Source organism: Schistocerca americana, chromosome 8 (genome assembly GCF_021461395.2).
Source record: "Schistocerca americana isolate TAMUIC-IGC-003095 chromosome 8, iqSchAmer2.1, whole genome shotgun sequence".
Classification (NCBI taxonomy): domain Eukaryota; kingdom Metazoa; phylum Arthropoda; class Insecta; order Orthoptera; family Acrididae; genus Schistocerca; species Schistocerca americana.
Genome location: NC_060126.1, coordinates 250,056,787 through 250,076,696, shown reverse-complemented (window position 1 = coordinate 250,076,696; position 19,910 = coordinate 250,056,787). Strand labels below are relative to the sequence as shown.

Below are 19,910 nucleotides of genomic sequence, written 5' to 3'. Positions count from 1 at the left end.
TTAGTAACTCATTCAAATATTCTTGGTCACTAGTCTGAATCTGATAAACAGTAGATTCACTTCTCTCTCCTGTTTATTCAGGTATGGAATTAAATTCCAACTCAATCGAATTTCCAGTTGTACATATCTTTTATGGACTCCACGCTCTGTAACCATCTTTGCCACTCATGTAGCCAATGAAATGACCAGGTGTAGTTTTCTTATTGAACTTGTTGGGTTTCCTGGTTAAAAATACATTTTCTCCCTGGTGAAAATACACTTTTTCCATTGTAAGTGACAGTATACTTTTCCATGAAAATGTAAGAGTTATCAATCCTTTGAACGGTTATGGTTTTATACAATGGTGTAGAATTTCTCAGCACTTTAGGAAATGAAACTCAAGGAAAGAAAGAACATGTTTTGGAAAAATCTTTGATGTGCAGCAACATGTACACTGCATATTTTTGTATTACGAAAGTATAAATTTGAATTCCACCAAACACTGCATATTACTTTCCGAAGCGTTGAAATCGAGATTGCAATGCGCTTCTGAAACCCAGTCACAGCTCATGTCATGTGATCTTGCCAGCTCATGACAGTGGAAAGTCAGAGTATAGGACATGTGATGTAGTCAGCCAATAGTAACATCATTGTTAAGTACAGCAAACACACAAATAGGAAAAGTTAATGGTTTAAATTAATATACATAGTGTTGCTACAAGAAAAACAAAGCTTTCACATATAATATTGGTCTCGAAGATATGCAGATGTACACTCCTGGAAATGGAAAAAAGAACACATTGACACCGGTGTGTCAGACCCACCATACTTGCTCCGGACACTGCGAGAGGGCTGTACAAGCAATGATCACACGCACGGCACAGCGGGCACACCAGGAACCGCGGTGTTGGCTGTCGAATGGAGCTAGCTGCGCAGCATTTGTGCACCGCCGCCGTCAGTGGCAGCCAGTTTGCCGTGGCATACGGAGCTCCATCGCAGTCTTTAACACTGGTAGCATGCCGCGACAGCGTGGACGTGAACCGTATGTGCAGTTGACGGACTTTGAGCGAGGGCGTATAGTGGGCATGCGGGTGGCCGGGTGGACGTACTGCCGAATTGCTCAACACGTGGGGTGTGAGGTCTCCACAGTACATTGATGTTGTCGCCAGTGGTCGGCGGAAGGTGCACGTGCCCGTCGACCTGGGACCGGACCGCAGCGACGCACGGATGCACGCCAAGACCGTAGGATCCTACGCAGTGCCGTAGGGGACCGCACCGCCACTTCCCAGCAAATTAGGGACACTGTTGCTCCTGGGGTATCGGCGAGGACCATTCGCAACCGTCTCCATGAAGCTGGGCTACGGTCCCGCACACCGTTAGGCCGTCTTCCGCTCACGCCCCAACATCGTGCAGCCCGCCTCCAGTGGTGTTGCGACAGGCGTGAATGGAGGGACGAATGGAGACGTGTCGTCTTCAGCGATGAGAGTCGCTTCTGCCTTGGTGCCAATGATGGTCGTATGCGTGTTTGGCGCCGTGCAGGTGAGCGCCACAATCAGGACTGCATAAGACCGAGGCACACAGGGGCAACACCCGGCATCATGGTGTGGGGAGCGATCTCCTACACTGGCCGTACACCACTGGTGATCGTCGAGGGGACACTGAATAGTGCACGGTACATCCAAACCGTCATCGAACCCATCGTTCTACCATTCCTAGACCGGCAAGGGAACTTGCTGTTCCAACAGGGCAATGCACGTCCGCATGTATCCCGTGCCACCCAACGTGCTCTAGAAGGTGTAAGTCAACTACCCTGGCCAGCAAGATCTCCGGATCTGTCCCCCATTGAGCATGTTTGGGACTGGATGAAGCATCGTCTTACGTGGTCCAGCACGAACGCTGGTCCAACTGACGCGCCAGGTGGAAATGGCATGGCAAGCCGTTCCACAGGACTACATCCAGCATCTCTACGATCGTCTCCATGGGAGAATAGCAGCCTGCATTGCTGCGAAAGGTGGATATACACTGTACTAGTGCCGACATTGCGCATGCTCTGTTGCCTGTGTCTATGTGCCTGTGGTTCTGTCAGTGTGATCATGTGATGTATCTGACCCCAGGAATGTGTCAATAAAGTTTCCCCTTCCTGGGACAATGAATTCACGGTGTTCTTATTTCAATTTCCAGGAGTGTAGAACCACTGGCTCACCCCGCAATAATATCACTACCCTACTGCAGCGAGAACATCTGTATCTTTGCCGGATCAGTTCTCTGTAGTATGCACTCTATGCTACATGTATTGTGTATACACTGTGAGACTATAAGTATTCATAGTAAGTGACAGGAGTGCTAGAGATTATTTATCATCGTAATTACCATGCCCGCTCTCCACTACGAATAGATTAATAAGCTGCTAGAGAAGCTAAGCTTTCGCCTATAATGTTGATTTGTTTTTGTGTGTGTTACACCATAAGATACATCACACAAATGTGCCAGTAAAATGTTTAATAACAATAAATGTCAGATCTTCTGGGCTCAAAGTTTTCTAAGTGGCTCATCCTCAAAGAGTTGATTTGTAAATGAGAGTCAAAATCTCTTTGATTTAAGAAATTCATCATACATTCTCACACATAGTTCATTTTGTCTAAAAGGAAATTTACTTTGAAAGTAAAGCCTCATTTACACGATGACTGGGCATGTGCACCACATGTTTGCCCAACTCATTGATGAAACTAAACACTTTCGGCTTCTTCCAATGGTGGCGACAGTAGTTGCAAGAGTTTTGAGGTTATATGTGTTCATAGAGTGTGGACAAACTGAAATATGAAGTGGAGAACAGAGAATAATGTTTGATTTTTGGATATCTATGCTTTGCATATGTGTTTTTGGGGTTTCACTGATCCTAATAACAAAAATAAGTTGAGACCATCATGTAAGATCAGAACATCGATGGTTTGACAATACCTGAGCTGCAGAGCAAAATTTATTGAATTAGGAGCATGTGCACAACCGAATTAAGAAAAATACAAGCAAGTGCAATTTCTGACTGTGGAAATGCTCTTGTCTACAAGACTAAAATCCCATTGTTCGAGTTGGCAGACTATTTTGTAAGGAATATTGTTGACAGGAGGGAACGCTGCACAAATCAAGAAGCTGCATTCTTAATTCAATATTCATCTATTTAAAATATCATAGCAGTGCTCCCCATTCACATATGTTTGAACTCTGAAATATTGCCACTGCTCTACAGATCTATCTTCAATCGAGTAGTTTGCAAACCATTCCCTTCTTAATGCAGCCTGCTTTGAATAATTATTGTTGTTAATGTTAATAATTGTTGGTGTTAATGAAAAAGTGTCATCACCAACTAAAACTGCATCTTCTAGCATGCCAAGTGTTCTCAATTGTAATGCAAGCAATGTGATATGTATTTTGAATTCTGGAGACAGTGCTTCATGCATTACAATATCTTTTCCTTATCACATAATTAGCTCTGTTTAGAAGAAATGTGAACGGTTCTGGTGACATTCTAAAACAAATCGAAACATGTTTCTTATTTTTTTCTTATGCAGCAATTCCACGCAACAAGCTTTAACTCCATCACAACTCATGTGACGTGCAGCTGTCAAAACTTTCCTTTCAGACACAACTCAGAAACCTAAAAAACGACAAAACTGAAGTGTATACCAGTATCATCATGTCTACAGTCATATATCAGGGTGTAAATGTGGACAAGAAAAAAAAAAATTCCCAGATTTCCCGGTTAAAAATACACTTTCTACCATATGAAAATACACTTTTTCCATGGTAAGTATCAGTGTAAGTTTCTTTGTAACTGTAAAACTTATCAACCCTTTCAATGGTTGTGGTTTTATACACCGGTGTAGAATTGCCCAGCACTTTAGAAAACGAAACTCAGGGAAAAAAAAGAAAAAAAAGCTTTGGGAAGATGTCTTACACGCAGCAACATATACACTGCATATTTTCATATTACGAAAGTATAAATTCAAATTCCAATGAACACTGCATGTTACTTTCTGAAGCATTGAAATCGAGATTGCGATGCGCTTTTGTAAGCCAGTCGTAGCACATGTCAAGTGATCTCATCAGCCGAAGACAGCAGACATTCAGAGCATAGGACACATGATGTAGTCAGCCAATAGCAACATCACTGTTAAGTAGCATGAACACACAAATAGGAAAATGAACAGAAAAATTGTCTAGCCAACAAATACTATACTCCTCACAACCTGCAGCATTCACACCTGAGACCATAAATAGCTGTGGTGAACTTAGGGTATAATTTTATAGCAAGAACGCAACAGCAACCAGCAGCAAAAAAACCTTCGTAGAGTAAAAGCATGAAAAAAGAAGGAAGTCTTAGAAGCAAAAAATTACACACAACACAAAACCAAGCACCACTGTAGGAGAGGACAGGAAACACACAGTTCTCATTTATTTACTTTAATAGGTCCTAATAGTGAAGTATTATAGCATGTGTAAGTCTTTTCTGGAGCAATAGGCTTCTGACCTGGTAAGAGTCTGAAGACATAGAGACTCGTTTTTTACTCAACGACTACCACCTGTAGAAAAGAAACTGTACTGTGTATCATAGTGCTATATAGTAGCCTTTAGCGGATGCTCTCTGTGTCTGAGAACTGAAAAATGATCTGCAACAGTAAACTTCACTACTAAATTTGAGACTAAGGTACTTCATACTTTATGAATGCATAACATTTAATTATTCACTTCTTTTAAATTTATAAATGAGCATTTCACAGCACAAAGCACAGGTATAGTGACTGCAGTGTGTGGGGAAGGCAGGCCTTGAACCCTCAATACTGCTCCACTTCCCTGGGCAGTATAAATGCTTGAAGAACTCCCTCCCCTCCCCACCTAATCACCCTGAAAGAACTCATATAAAAAATTTAGAGCAGAGACAATTGCAAATCTTTGTAGAGGTACTAGTGACCAATAGCTGTAGCAAAGCACTCTAGCTAACCACTGTACCAACAAACCATTTTGACTGCACCTGCAAAAAGTTGAATTTGGTAGTTATTTGGCATAAGTTTACAGACAGTGATAATACATTTCAAATGCTAAAGCACACGAATTTTCTCACCATAGAATGAATGAACTGTTCACAAATAAATAATATTGCAGTTAACACATGCAAAAGAATATGAAATGAGTAATTTGAAAAGAACCTTAAACTCAGCTGGCACCAGAAACAAATTTGCAAGCATTATTATTTGCTGATTCTAAGAAGTGAGTTCTTTTTAAACATATGAATGCACACAACAATCTGAAGGGTCATACTTACCAATTGAGACAGTTGCCTGGAAACCAGTATGAGGATTGTTGGTGTTAGTATAAAACCGAATGTGAAGGACATTAGATGAAGTAGTATATGTGCTTGGGGCAACTGTACCACAGAATACGCCCACAATTTTGGCAGCAAGTGTTCCTCCATCACGCACTTCAATACCTTCCTCAGGACAACCAGATCTATTATGAGAGAATAATCATACAATTAAAAAGCAAAGACAAATAATAGACACTACTTATTTCTACAACTATTGAGGAAGTGCAAAAGAAATGGCATTTGAGTCAAAAATATACATACTCATGACGCTGAAACTGAAGACAACCGTCTGCAAAATGCAAAGATTTATGTTTGTGTCACACATTGACAAAAAAGTAAAATCCTCCAGAAGGACTGATTGTAAAATAATATATGTCACATAAAACAACTGTACAAAATATGTTACTTGATACTGCAAATAGAAAATCTTAGAACCAATAATGTCTACATAAGTTACTTGTGCACTAGGAAAAGTGTTTATACTGTCACTTTGAATTTGTTGTAAGATATGTAGCAATCTTTTGGGGAAATGCAGGCAGTGGAGATAAGATATTAGTATTTAAAAAAAAAAAAAAAAAAAAAAAAAAAAAAAATAGAAATACATGTAATATTAAAACTAGGAATTCATACCACCCATGATTTAGGAATCTAAATATTTCAACTGTTCCATATATTTATATGTCATACCTGTTTATACATAACAAAACACAATGATTTAGACAAAACTAATTTTAAAATATTTATGATACTAGAAACAAAGGAAATTTCATGTTACCATCTCATATTAAAACTCTACTCCAAACTACTCAGTAAATGGCTTTAAAATGTACAGGTTAAAAGTGAAAATTTCAGGATGTTTTCAAACTGCTCGGGCAACGTACATTCTATTATCGAACTTTTTCCCTCCTTATATTCGTCCACATGTCCCAAACAAATGTTTACAATTTCAAGTGTACAGCATACTTCATTTGTTTTTGACAGCTACATAGGTTAGACATGTTTTAGTGTGCTCGGTGACTTTTGATCACTATAAAAAATGGAGCAATGAATTTGTATCAAATTTTGTGTGAAAAAATGGAATCAAGTGCTCTAAAACACTTCAAATGTTGACAGTGACATATAGTGAGTATGCTCTAAGTAAAAAAAAAAAATGTTTACAAGTGGTACAAGCTCTTCCAAGATGTCCAAGAAGATGCCAATGACAAACCTTGCTCTGGATGTCCCAGCACATCAACAACCCAGCACATCAACAACAGATGAGAACGTCCAAGTTGTGAAGAAAATTGTTTCAGAAAATCAACAAATTGCTATAACAGAAGTTGCGAAAGATGTTGACAAATCGGTCGGCTCATGTCATGCAATTTTTTCCGATGTTTTGGACATGAGACATGGATCAGCGAAGTTTGTTCCAAAACTTCTCAATTTTGATCAGAAGAACCGTTGCATGAGCATTGCTCAAGACCTCTTGGATGACATGAATGATGATCCCGATTTGCTCAAAAGGGTCACAACTGGTGACAAAACATGGGTTTATGGTTATGCTGTCGAAATCTAAGCCCAGCTGTCCCAGTGGAAGCCTGCCAAGTTCAATCAAATCTCAAAGTTTTGCTCACTGTCCCTCCCCCCACCCAATGACTTAACATTATGCGCTGTCTGCGAGAAGCAATACGCAAAGAAACGTCCGGAATTGTGGAAAAACAGGTCGGGGATTTTGCATGATGACAATGCACCTGCTCCTTCATCGTTGCTTGTGAGAGATTTTCTGGCCACAAACAACATGACAATTGTGCCTCAGCCACTGCATTTACCAGATTTGGCTCCCTGCAACTTTTTCCTGTTCCAAAAACTGAAGAGACCTATGAAAGGATGAAGATTTTAAATGATTAAGGAAATAAAAACTGCATCACTGGAAGTACTCAAGGCTGTACCAAAAAGTATTTATAAGAAGGGCTTCGAGGATTGGAAGAAGTGTTGGCACAAGTGTATTGTACCTGAGGGGTATTACTTTGAAGGGGACAACATGACTACTGATGAGTAAATAAATATTTTTTCGTAAAAATATAAAGTCACCTTATTTTTTGAACACACCTCATATACATACACAATTCAGATATATATAGTGAATGCCATCTCCTGGCACTCAGCGGTCTCAGGTACAGTGAGTAGTGGGCTGCAGAAGGGGTGTGGTAAGTAGTGTAATGGATCATATTATTTTTTCTATATTTCTTTGTTCTTTTCTTTTTATACATGTAAAGCCAAATCTGAATTATCTAATTGCTGTGTGCCAAAGATAATGTTTTTACACAAAAAATAGAAGAGATATGCTCTTCAATTGATTAATTTCTGTATCTTCACCTGTTTGTTTCTATAAGGGGTAGCATGTGGACATACGACTAGATCCACCATGCTAGTATTGTTTATAAATGTGTATTCCATCCGTATATTAAAAAGTGTTATAAAAGTTATTAGGAAGGCAAGTTTATTCATACATATATTTACACCAATTACATCCATCTGTCCATCATTTCGCCCCCATATATGACACTATTCAGTAGTGAGAGGCTTATAAGGGAACGGAGGGGGGAAGAAACCTCAGAGCTGCTATTCCTCATTCAAGTATCTTCTCAAAAAGCATCACGAGGTCTAGACGACCCTCACCAGTTATCTCACGGGAACTGAGACCAGTTCCTATGCACTGCAGTCAGATGTGCTGATTACTTAGCTAGAGAGGTGGACCCTGTGCTGCTATTTTTATCTGGTACTTAAAATAAAGTATTTATATTTTCATGGTATATTCAAACATTTATGTAGCTATACATACACCACTATCAGATGTGTTTACAGGATGAAGCCAAACTTCACTGCCAAAATTTCAGAGGTTATTAAGGAACATTTTCTGAATATTCTGGTATGAAACACTCTTTTGTCTCCGGTGGCTCTTTACACAGTGATCACCTTTTATTTGATTTCTTACCCCCATTTATCTCTGTATCTATATTACACAAATAATAACTGCACAAAAATAAATATGTAAATGGAATTACTTGGTGTCTTGTATGGCACCAAACTAATTTCATTCCTCCATTCACTGATGATACTTACCATTGACAACAGTGATGTCAGTTCTATCTCAGGTTTCTTTAAAAAAAAAAAAAAAAAAAAAAAAAAAAAAAAAAAAAAAAAAAAAAAAAAAAAAAAAAACATGTGCCTCATGTCTGGATTCAGTGAATCCAGCAGAAGAACAGCACCACGAGGCTACAATGAGCTGTTCCTGCAGTGACTGTAACCACATCACAGTACTCTTGTTCCCAAGGATTGCTGGATTACTGTGCATTTTTGTTGTACATTTAGGTAATTGGACATAAGGTTTTTAGGTTTTGTGAAGATATTTTTCACAGAAAGAAAGATAACTGAGGTAGCAAACCAAACAATTATATTAATCCTCTGTAAGAAGCCATCAACAGCCATGAATTCCCTGTACCAAAATTTTCAGAAAAAAGTACCTGAACCAGGTTGAAAATTTTGTTTGTGCAGTCCAAGTTCAAATATTGGAATTAATACATAATTTTCATTTCCAAATCCGAATTTTCTACTGAATTGTAGATGTGGCTAAGTAGGTATTCCTTTATTTTATTTTGTAATATTTAGGGACTTCTTTTACCTATCCAATTACGTTATAATATTGCACCTTGTATAACAGAAACTGAACCAGTCCTTATGTACTCTGCTGTGGTGACATCCTTCAAAAGAAGCGTTTGGTAGTCATCCTCTGACACTCCTTTCATTAGATGTGGAACTTGGTTGTTGGGCAGGAACTTATTATTTTATTCTCAGAGTGGGCAGAACACTGACAGATTTTTAGAAATGGGATTTAATCACAAACAAGTGTCAGTTTATGTCAGAGTGTATTTCCTTTTGAGTAAACTCCTAGTTATGTATACACTGATCAGCAGGACATTGTGACCACCGACCTAATATCGATATAAATCCATCCAGCATCACCTGGCAAGGAATGACTGCTAGTCAGACACATGCATGGTGTGTGTAGTATCAGTGAGTGTGCTGTCCATGTGTAGAATGGCGAAGGCCTGCCACCTATCTGAGTCTGACCGAGGGCAGATCGTGATGGCCTGGTGCTTGGCACGAGTATTTCGGAAACTGCACGACTTGTCGAGTCTTCAAGGAGTGCTGTGGTGAGTGTATTCAACACATGGCGAAACCAAGGTGAAGCTACATCCAGATGTTGTAGGGTTGGGTGGCCATCCCTCATTACAGATGTTGGATGCCATTGGCTGGGGAGACTGGTAAAACAGGACAGGCAGCAAACTGTGGCAAAGCTAACATCAGACTTTAATGATTGGCAGAGTACAAGTGTGTCTGAACACACAGTGCACCAAACACTCCTAACAATGGGCCTCTGCACCCAACAACTCATGCATGTGCCAATGTTAACACCACAACATTGGTAACTACAACTGAAATGGACATGTGACCATCGGCACTGGATGTTGGTGCAGTGGTAAAGTGTTGCATGGTCTGCTGAATTCTGATACTTTCTTCGTCATGGCAATGGGAGGGTGTGAATCCGTCATCTTCCAGGAGAACAGCTTCTTGACACAGGTACTGTGGCACAGACAGAACTTGGCAGCAGCTCCATTATGCTCTGAGGAACATTCACGTGGGCATTCATAGGTCCAGTGGAGTTTCTGCATGGCAGTATGACAGCCAAGGAGTACTGTACACTGGTTACAGACCGTGTACACCCATTCATGACAATCACATTTCCCATGGTAGTGGCATTTTTCAACAAGGTAATGTGCCATGTCACATGGCCAGGAGTGAATGGAGTGGTTTGAGGAGCACAGTAGTAAGATCCAATTGATGTGCTAATCTCCCATCTTGTCAGATCTGAACCCTATTGAACACATCCAGGATGTGATTGAACGTGGTGTTAGAGCTCACTGGCCTACATCCCCGGAATTTACAGGACTTAGGTGATGTGTATGCAGATGTGGTGCCAACTTCCTCCAGTGACCTACCAAGGCCTCACTACTTCCATACCATGACACATCAACACCATTATCTGTGCCAAAGAAAGACATACTGGCTGTTACATAAGTGGTCACAATGTTCTTGCTGATTAGTTTCAGAATTAATAAACATTTACTCACACAGGGTGAATTCTATCATCAAAAGAGGAAATTCAGATTTTAATATCCCAGTACTGCTGAGGTCACATGAGACATATGCACAAGCTCGAATTGTAAAGAAAACTGGAATTGCCCTTCCCAAGCAACCATCCAAACATTTACCTTAACAGATTTATGTGAATTATGGCAAAACCTAAATTTGAACGGCCACAAAGGGATTTGAACTGCTATCCTTCTGAAACCCCAGGACACTCCATTACTTCTGGTGATCCATCATTTGTCTGTGCTTTCACTTTTATGAAAAAATGTTTTAATTAGTAGGCAATTATCTAATGTCACCTCTCTCAGAATTACTGTAATCTGTGAGTTGAACATCATTTGCCTAACTGTGTTCATTCATTTCATTCCTAAAAAAAGTTCAAATTGTCCTTGTTTTGTCCATAGATAAACAATTATACTATGAAAATTATAATGTAATTCCTTGAACTGATGCACAAATAACAACATAAAATAAGTTTGTGTCAATGAGTACTTACGATACATATCCACGCAAGTCAAAGTGTTCCGCATACTCTATCTGCAGGTCCTCTCCAGCAGGTGCTGTGAATACATAGATGCACTCAGTGTGGGGTGGTGGTATTTGCGGATATCTTGGTGAGCTAATAGTCACACTTCTCACATCCCTTGTCAATATATAGTTACCACCACAAGAGTGTGATACCTGCTGAAACTTGATCTTGAAACCCTGTAGATTACCAAATAATGTCATTATTGTAAACATATGGTCATACCACAACAAATGTACACAGCATGCAAGGATAATGAGTAACAAATGGTTGTTCTTGCAAATTCTCTCTTTTCCTATTTTTTGTATCGATTTCAAATGCACGTATGAATATATCCACATATGCAATGATCTCAAAATTGTTATCCTGGCTTCACCACTGTGGTTCTTTATTGTTTCCAAATGCAGAGTACCTCAGCACGTTTATTCATAAGTATGAGAGGAAAATTACACAAAAGTGCTATTAATCCCATCATTAAAGTGTTTTATTACTATAAAGTGTAGAACATGACATGCATTTATATAACTGCTGAAAAGTAAATGGAGTTTATCATACTTAAATTGAGAAAAACATCAGTACGAATTATAAAGTAACCATACTTGCATAAAACTTTATTTTTTGGCAACCATTCTAGTGTCCAATATATATCATGTATGTATGGAGGACAACAAGAACCTACTACCATTACCTAAAACATAGCTATTCAGTCCACATTTTAGTCATTTCTTGGAGCATAACGCTGTAATTAAATGATAAAAGTTTTTTTCTATAATTCATGATTTATCAAAGACATTCTTATAACACCTTAACTTAGAAATCATGGAGAAACAAAGAATTAATGTTCAAAAACTTTTCACTGAGATGGACACCTATCATTCCAACACAATAACAAGTACCTTCTTCCAGAAATGTCAGTGAGAGTAAAATCATAAATGAAATAAAATACTGATACTATTGCCTGCAGATTAAGAAAAGTATAAGTTGCCAGATACCCACTATAAGCAAACAAACTGAAGTTCCTGAAAATGAGATATTGTGAAGAATTGCACATCAGTAATTTGGTTATCAGTTAGCTAAAAAGGTTTCTGGGCACGTTTCTATTGTCAGAGTTATTACAAGACAATCACTCACAACAACAGTGCTGTAAAAATGAGGTCTTCTAAATGTAATAGCACATATATAGTGTGTGTTAAAAGTTAACTCTGATTCTTCTAATCAACTCTAAAACATCTTAATTTTCAATTTATGCATAACTTAGGCCAGTATTAGACTATCGCATTTTCTTTGACAAAAAAATGTGATCAAATATTCATCACATTTTCTTTGACAAGGATATTTAATGTGGTGCAAAAAAGGATATTACACTGTCAGCAAATTTTCTGTGACAAAGATCTTTGATGGCATAGTTCCTTCAGAATAACCGATGATGACTTATTACTGCACTTTGCAGTTGCATGTATCACAACTGCACTGTATTGACACTTGGAAGAGGAGCAGAAAAAAATAAATTTAAATGTACTTGGGTGAAGTCATGGGTTTCATGGTGAGATGCTAAAAGCAACCAGCAAAATCTGTTGCAGAAGCTGCCAATCTAGCTCATGGAGACTTACAAAAATTACTTGTGCTCAAGAAAGTGGTTCCTCATTTTACAAAGTATGTTGTCTATTTTTGACAAAGGGCTAGTTGTCCAAAAGATCACTTTCCGAAAGTCTTTTTGTTGTGCCTATCTGTCACTCAGCATCTCTGCTGTACAATGAATAGCAAGTAACCTATTCATAACACTGATAAGTTCCACTACAGCTGTCTGGCTGCAGTCTCAGAACCAAAGTCTTCTCTCAGTAACACATCACAATTTGTCAAATAAACTATCCTGTAACTAGCAAGACTGTCATTCTGTCAGAATCAAAGATGCAGATGGGACGACCAGACACTGAGACTGAGGTATTTAAACTGGACATCATGTCACACTAGGTACGTGAGAACCACATCCGTGACTGTGAACTGTGCTGCTTATTTGGGTCCTGTGCTTCCAACATCACAATACCTGCCATCTGTAATAGGTTGTTGGCATTCACTTATGTGCACATCCATCTTAGAGAACAGTGGAGTGGGCCACACAAGTTACTGGAGGGCCACAATAGGTGTATCCCTGCACACTTCTGTACCAGCTACCTGTTTGACATCATTGTTGGCTCCTGACCTGCACAACAGCTGCAGCTGACAGAGCGATGTTGTCACATTCCTTGTCACACCCAAATGTGCAATTCAGCATGCCTTCCACCACATTGAAGGAGACAATCCATACTGTAAATTCATGACACCTTCAGGTGTATGATAGATACCCTCACCAAATCCAGAGCTTGACTTTCTGTGCCTATAGCACCATCATCTGACCTGCTCACCCTCAATACACAATAAAAACCTGTCCCAATGGGTGACCACTGCAGCTGATGGTCAGAAGTGGGCATCACACCACACTCATACAAATGGTGGTCAGAAGTGTGTCTCACATCAACAACCCTCCAACTAGTGTCCAGAAATTGGCCTTATGCTGACATGGCTACAATTGGTATCTCAGCTGGCTGACCACTGCTACAAGCAGTTTCTGACACTGCAGTCATCACCATAGCAGCTTCACTCATCTTGCACTCAATGCTTCACACAGTGCAGGGCGGTGACTAACAAGCATTTTGTTTACCTTGTAACTGGCCATTTTCACTGTGTGATTCAATGGTCATCGCGGATAATAGGGACATTCCTTTTAATCTGAGGGTAACTCTTGAGCAGCCGTGTAAACCTCATGATCTGTCTGGTTTTAATTGTAATTGTCATGAACCATGTTTAACAACTATCAGGTGTAAATTCTGCAGTTTTTCTGTACAACAGTTGCCATGCATGAAGGCTGTGCCAACCTCATGTTTCACATGTCAACACTGGGGTCACTTGTCACTTGTACTGAATGTACATGGGCTGTGATATGCCATAAGTAATAGAGTAACTTGTTTAACTTGTTGTGTATTACATACTCCATAGTGTGGACCTGGTGTTCATTTGCTTTAGTGTTGTATACTCCTTTATTGTTTGGGCAGTAATATAATATGCAGGATGCCAGCAGAAACAGACACCACTTAAGTCCATATCATGTAGAAAGGTGGTCCAATTTTCAGCCATTCTGCGTATCCTCCTCCACTAGCCACTGGCAGCCAATGGTATTCATTCTCTTCCTGAGCAGGTAGCAGCGAGTTACAGCTAGAGAGTGAGAGTCTTGCTCCTACATACTGCACTGTTGGCATACTTCACACTTCATGATAACCAAATTATTCATTCAACTGTCAGGTCATATTTAGCAGTACAGTTGTGAATGTGTATCTGTAAATTTTAAGAGCGATTAAAATAGAAAAGTCAAGTGACGGCAATAAATGTGAAGTGCTTCACAGGCAGGCGATGGGGAATATTTACCACAATTATAACTTTTCAAATGTGAATATGAAAGGAGGTCCCCTTCTCTTGATATTTGAAGACACAAGAACAATCTCCAGAACAATGTGGTGTCAGCAAGAGAACTGTAGAGAGAATTGTAAACGAAACTGTCATAGCTGTAGGAACCATAGAAAAAAATGGTTTCATGTCACCTGGAAAGCATTGAAATCACAAGAAACCTGTAACACAAATGGATGTTTTTAATAATGATGTTTGAAAGTGCTCCATATGAGTGATGAATGCACCACATCACAAAAAAGTGTTACAGTTATGCAGGAGAAAATTGACTTCAATGGTAAGCACTTTGTCAATGTAACGAATTTTAAAAGACGTTGGTTCCAGATATGTTAAGAGGAGAGTTTCTAGTTCAAAGAAATGACATGGTTGCAGCATAACTACATCCCATATAAAGATTCACCTTACAAGAGAATCAGGTAGTTCATCAGTGTATTACCCTGATGAAACATGGGTCAATTAGAATCATTCCAGAAAGACCTAAAGGAAAATGAGAGATGATACTGGCAGTTTTAAAGTTCTCATAAGAGTGCGTTCTCAGATAATTATCCTGCATGCTAATTCTTCTTCTGGTTTTGTTTCTGAGAAGAAACTTGTATTTATGTGTAAGAAAATAGCAGAGACTACATCTGGAAATGAACACTGCCAGTTTTGTGATGTGATTTACAATTCTTGTCATACCTTGCTTCGAAATCAGTCACTGCTAGTTATAATTCAGCTGTTATAGAGAACACCAAGTACAAGCACCAGAAAAGTGAATATTTTTCCCTGGCTTAAAAATAAAAATGTTAAGCACAGTATAAACCAGATTCGTGCCGATCTCCTGCAGCTCGTTTATTTATACTAGTCACATGCTAGAATGTACAAACTTGAGTTCCCTGCATATGAATGGGGTCACACAGTTTTGTGTTTACCTACATATCACTGTCAGTGTAGCCCCATGGAATTAATTTGGGCAAAGGCTTAATACTATGTGGAAGACAAAAACAAAACATTCAAGATACCATACATTGAATCACTTGTGCATGAGGAAATAGACAACATCCCACCTGTAGGGCAGGCACAATCTGGGCGACATGCTGAAAAGTTTCAGAAAGAAGAATATGACAGGGAAGTAACGATGGATATAAGCCTTGAACCTATCATTGTAAATTTACAATCAGAGTGTTCCGAAACAGATTCAAATAGAAGTGACGATGGTATTACGATGTAGACTTTGGAACAAAGTAATAATATTTCTTAGTTTTAAAGGTTTATGGTTTAAAAAATGTGTTTGTCAACCTGTCAGTTGCATACATAATAATGAGAACTTCCTGACCTTTTTCATTAGGACTTTGTATCCTCTGAATTATGAAGGCTATAATGTTCATCACATTGCCCAAGGAGAAGTTAAACTTCTCCCACCATGTTGTTTGCTCCAATAACACACGCGGATTTGGGTGGATAAAGAGAAGACTTTGCCTCCAGAGACCATGGTCAAACAGCTGTTGTGGAACTTAGTTGCTGCAAGCTGCCACTGCTGTTTGGTCACATCCCTTGGTCACATCCCAGACTAACAGAAGATGCAGACAGCCCTATGCTTTCCTCTGGTGAAAGGCTGCACCAAGTGACAGCAAGACATTCAAACTGTTGCTCAAGGTACCTGAGTGCTGCCTGCCTGTCTGAGTTGTGTTAATGATTTAGATCCTGGGCTTCTGCCTACATGACTCCTGCCATACGTAATATGCTATTGGAACTCAGTTAAGTGCATGTTCATCTTCAAGAGGGCTGAGGTGAGCCACTTGAGTTACTGGTGAGCCACAGCAGACTCGAACCTGTGTCCACAATCCATGTCGCACCCAAGTGTGTGATTCAGAACACCTTCCACACATCAGAGAAGACAATCCACACTATAAAATAGGAATAATGAATGTGTTTTGAGACAATGCTGCTAACTGACATCTTTCAACATATGACAGCAACCCTCAGCAGCTCCCGAGCTCAGCCTCCTCCACCTGCAGCATCACCACTTGACCTGGTCAACCACCATGCTCACTAAACTAATAATCTTGACTCAAAGGATGATCAGGCATCACTACTTCACCTGCTCAGCCTCCACACCGACTAAAAATCTTGACTCAAGGAATGATCATTAAAGTTATTGCAAAACTAACTGTCATTCCTGTTAATAAATTTATCCCACTGTGATACAAGGTGGTAAATGCCTTCATGGAAAAATGTTTGTGGTTCCCCACAGAACTATGTTTGTAACAAGGAGTGCATCTCTTCATCTGAAGCAAATTGACGCACTTGTATGTCTTTCTTCAGGGCTCAAAAAATATGGAAATTGCATCATCACTACATGGAGATTGTGGAAGGGCTCTCTGGCAAAACTTCTGCAGTGTAATCGAAAGATCATGTGGACAGGTGTTTTTGCTGCACAGCTACTATCAGGCTGTTGGTAAGCTCTCTCCCATTTGTCCCTGTAAAACATACGGCCATAGTCCATGGAGTGCGCCTGATTTAGCTAACATTGTTCAGTTTGGAATCCAATTGATGTGGTGCACATGTATACAATCAGTATAACTTGATACTTCCATTTTTGCTTCATAACTGAACAACACACATAAATGCCTTATGGCGTTATATGAAAGGAGACTCTTCCTTTTTGGAAGATTAAGTGTGCTGTAAGTATGGTATATTTATTTATTTTATAGTCCTGCAAATCTAGCATTCTATTTTGTACAATAAACATTGTATCACTCCTTATGTATTACAAACGTTACTTAATCAAAGTACTTTTTTCCAACTAGAAATAATGTTCTACAAAATTGTTTGATTGGGAATATTTTACAAATATAGCATCACAGGGCAGCACAGTTTGGCATGTTTTTTAGATAATCCTTCACAGGATAGGAGCAGTGCTCAACTAAGTTATGTTTTACTAATGATTTTAATTTTATCTTATGTATCTCAGTACTGAATTACACAGTTTAATTCTAGAACGGAGTTTGCTTTTCTCAAAAAGTGCTGTAACTGACTAGTGAACATGTACAAGATTTGTTTTTCTTATATAGTACCTGTCCACGAATTCATTACAGGAGGTACAAGTATCAGTACTGTTCAATTTTACTTATATAATAATTACAATTCTCCAGTATGTTTATACAGGGAAGTGCTAGAATTCTATTTTCTCTGAACAGCTGTCCATACAAAATTTTTGGTCTACTTTTAACATGAATCTAATTATCTTTTTCAGCACAGGAGAGCATGTTTGGGTTACTGTATGTGCGAATGTGTGTACTTATACTACAATTAATGAATCAAAGCTAAACAAGTTGATAAGTAAATTGAATTTAATAAAATAGAATAAAATAATAACCATTGCAGGTGCAAATGAATCTACCAACAAACTTTTAGGACTGAAAACAAAATTTTGAAGCATGTTGTCCTAATCATTGCAAGAATATATTGGAGCAAAACCATTGCACCAAACCACAAAATCTAAAATGCTAGTGCACCCCACATCTAACTAGAATAAGAACCATAACACTACTCTATCATGATAGGTCTAAGCAAAATAATGCTGACAAGGAAATGTATATGAAAGTGAAAAAGATTTACAGGTCCATAATCCAGGCACTTAAGTGCAAAGCAAATGATGTATGGATACTGAATTCAGTGAGTAAATGCAAAGCTGCATGGGAAATCATTAAAATAGAAATAAAATGTGATGATAAAATATGTTGTTGTTGTTGTGGTCTTCAGTCCTGAGACTGGTTTGGTGCAGCTCTCCATGCTACTCTATCCTGTGCAAGCTTCTTCATCTCCCAGTACCTACTGCAACCTACATCCTTCTGAATCTGCTTAGTGTATTCATCTCTTGGTCTCCCCCTACGATTTTTACCCTCCACACTGCCCTCCAATACTAAATTGGTGATCCCTTGATGCCTCAGAACATGTCCTACCAACCGATCCCTTCTTCTGGTCAAGTTGTGCCACAAACTTCTCTTCTCCCCAATCCTATTCAATACCTCCTCATTAGTTATGTGATCTACCCTTCTAATCTTCAGCATTCTTCTGTAGCACCACATTTCCAAAGCTTCTATTCTCTTCCTCTTGTATTCAGTCTGAATGCTCCCAGTCATGATAACAAAACCGTAAAATTATTAGGATTTTGTATACATCAAAACCTCAAGTGGGATACCCACACAGGGAAGCTATGTGGCAAACTGTCGCATGTCATGTATCTGCTGTATGGAGCAGTGTCAGTAAAGAACTTCTATGATATGCATATTTTGCATTATTCAATTCCCACCTGAATTATGGACTACTATTATGGGGCAAATTCTGTAGGCTCAAAATTAGTGTTTAAATGGCAAAAGAAAGAAATAAGGTACATAGCAGGACTTAACCCCTATGAAACAAGTCAAGATTATTTTAAGAAACTAAATATAATGACAGTTCGTGGCCTGTATATTTACGACTGCCTTGCCTTTGTTAAAGAGAATCTGAGTAAATTTGACTTAAGGAGGACAGTTCACGACCATAACATAAAAAGTGCACATACAACTAATATGTCATATGCTAGGCTAGCAAAGAAACATAACAGTTACAAATATCTTGGTCCTGTCTCCTTCAACAAATTACCTGAAAATGCCTACACAGTGCCAGTAAATAAATTTAAAACTAATCTTCTGAGGTGGATGAAAAGTAAAATAATTTACTCTGCTAAAGAGTTCCTTGAGTATGAGACAAATGACCCACTTTGCTCATGAGAATGAACAATAAATTAACTGCAAACTATACATATTCGACACTGTGCAACTATTTTATTATTGTTTCATGTACTTATTGTTAATTATCTGTTTGATTATTTATTAGTCATTCCCTGAACTATGTAGTTCATTTATCTTGTAATTGATCTGTTAGGAACTTTTTGTTGTTATTGATATGTTCATAAATATGTATTGTATTCATCTTGGATTGTTATTTGTAGTTAATGAAATTTGTTCAAATTTTTATTATTATTATTGTGTTAACACTGATGACACCAACTGCGTGTAAATATGCTCAAAGGTGGAATAAAACAGTTGTATGCATTTGTATTTGTGAAAAGAGCAAGAGCTTGAAAGTGAATGATAATAGAGCTTGCTATTGCCTGTTTTTATGCTCCATACATCAGTCCATTATAGATGAGTGGTTGACTTTCCCTCATTTTAAATATTGTTCCATCTAAGAATTTCCATTTGTGTTATATATAGCCCCAAGATTATTGTATGGTATATGGTCACTTAGTTTTCTCATGATGAAACATCTCCAGCCCAAATTTCTGTTTATAAATTCCACAAGTGCATCCCATTTCATATTCTGTTGTATGCA

The 19,910-nt window shown here is 38.7% G+C and overlaps 1 protein-coding gene across 1 annotated transcript in view; it reads right to left on the bottom strand.

Annotated features, from left to right (window-relative positions):
• The window catches only part of LOC124545739 (cubilin-like), a 718,402-nt gene that overhangs the window by 281,395 nt on the left and 417,097 nt on the right, over window positions 1–19,910 (bottom strand). The window contains exons 41-42 of the mRNA XM_047124681.1: window positions 11,025–11,233; window positions 5,297–5,481 (exon numbers count right to left, since the gene is read on the bottom strand). Coding sequence (XP_046980637.1) covers window positions 5,297–5,481; window positions 11,025–11,233 — 394 coding nt within the window. The remainder of the gene's footprint in view (window positions 1–5,296; window positions 5,482–11,024; window positions 11,234–19,910) is intronic.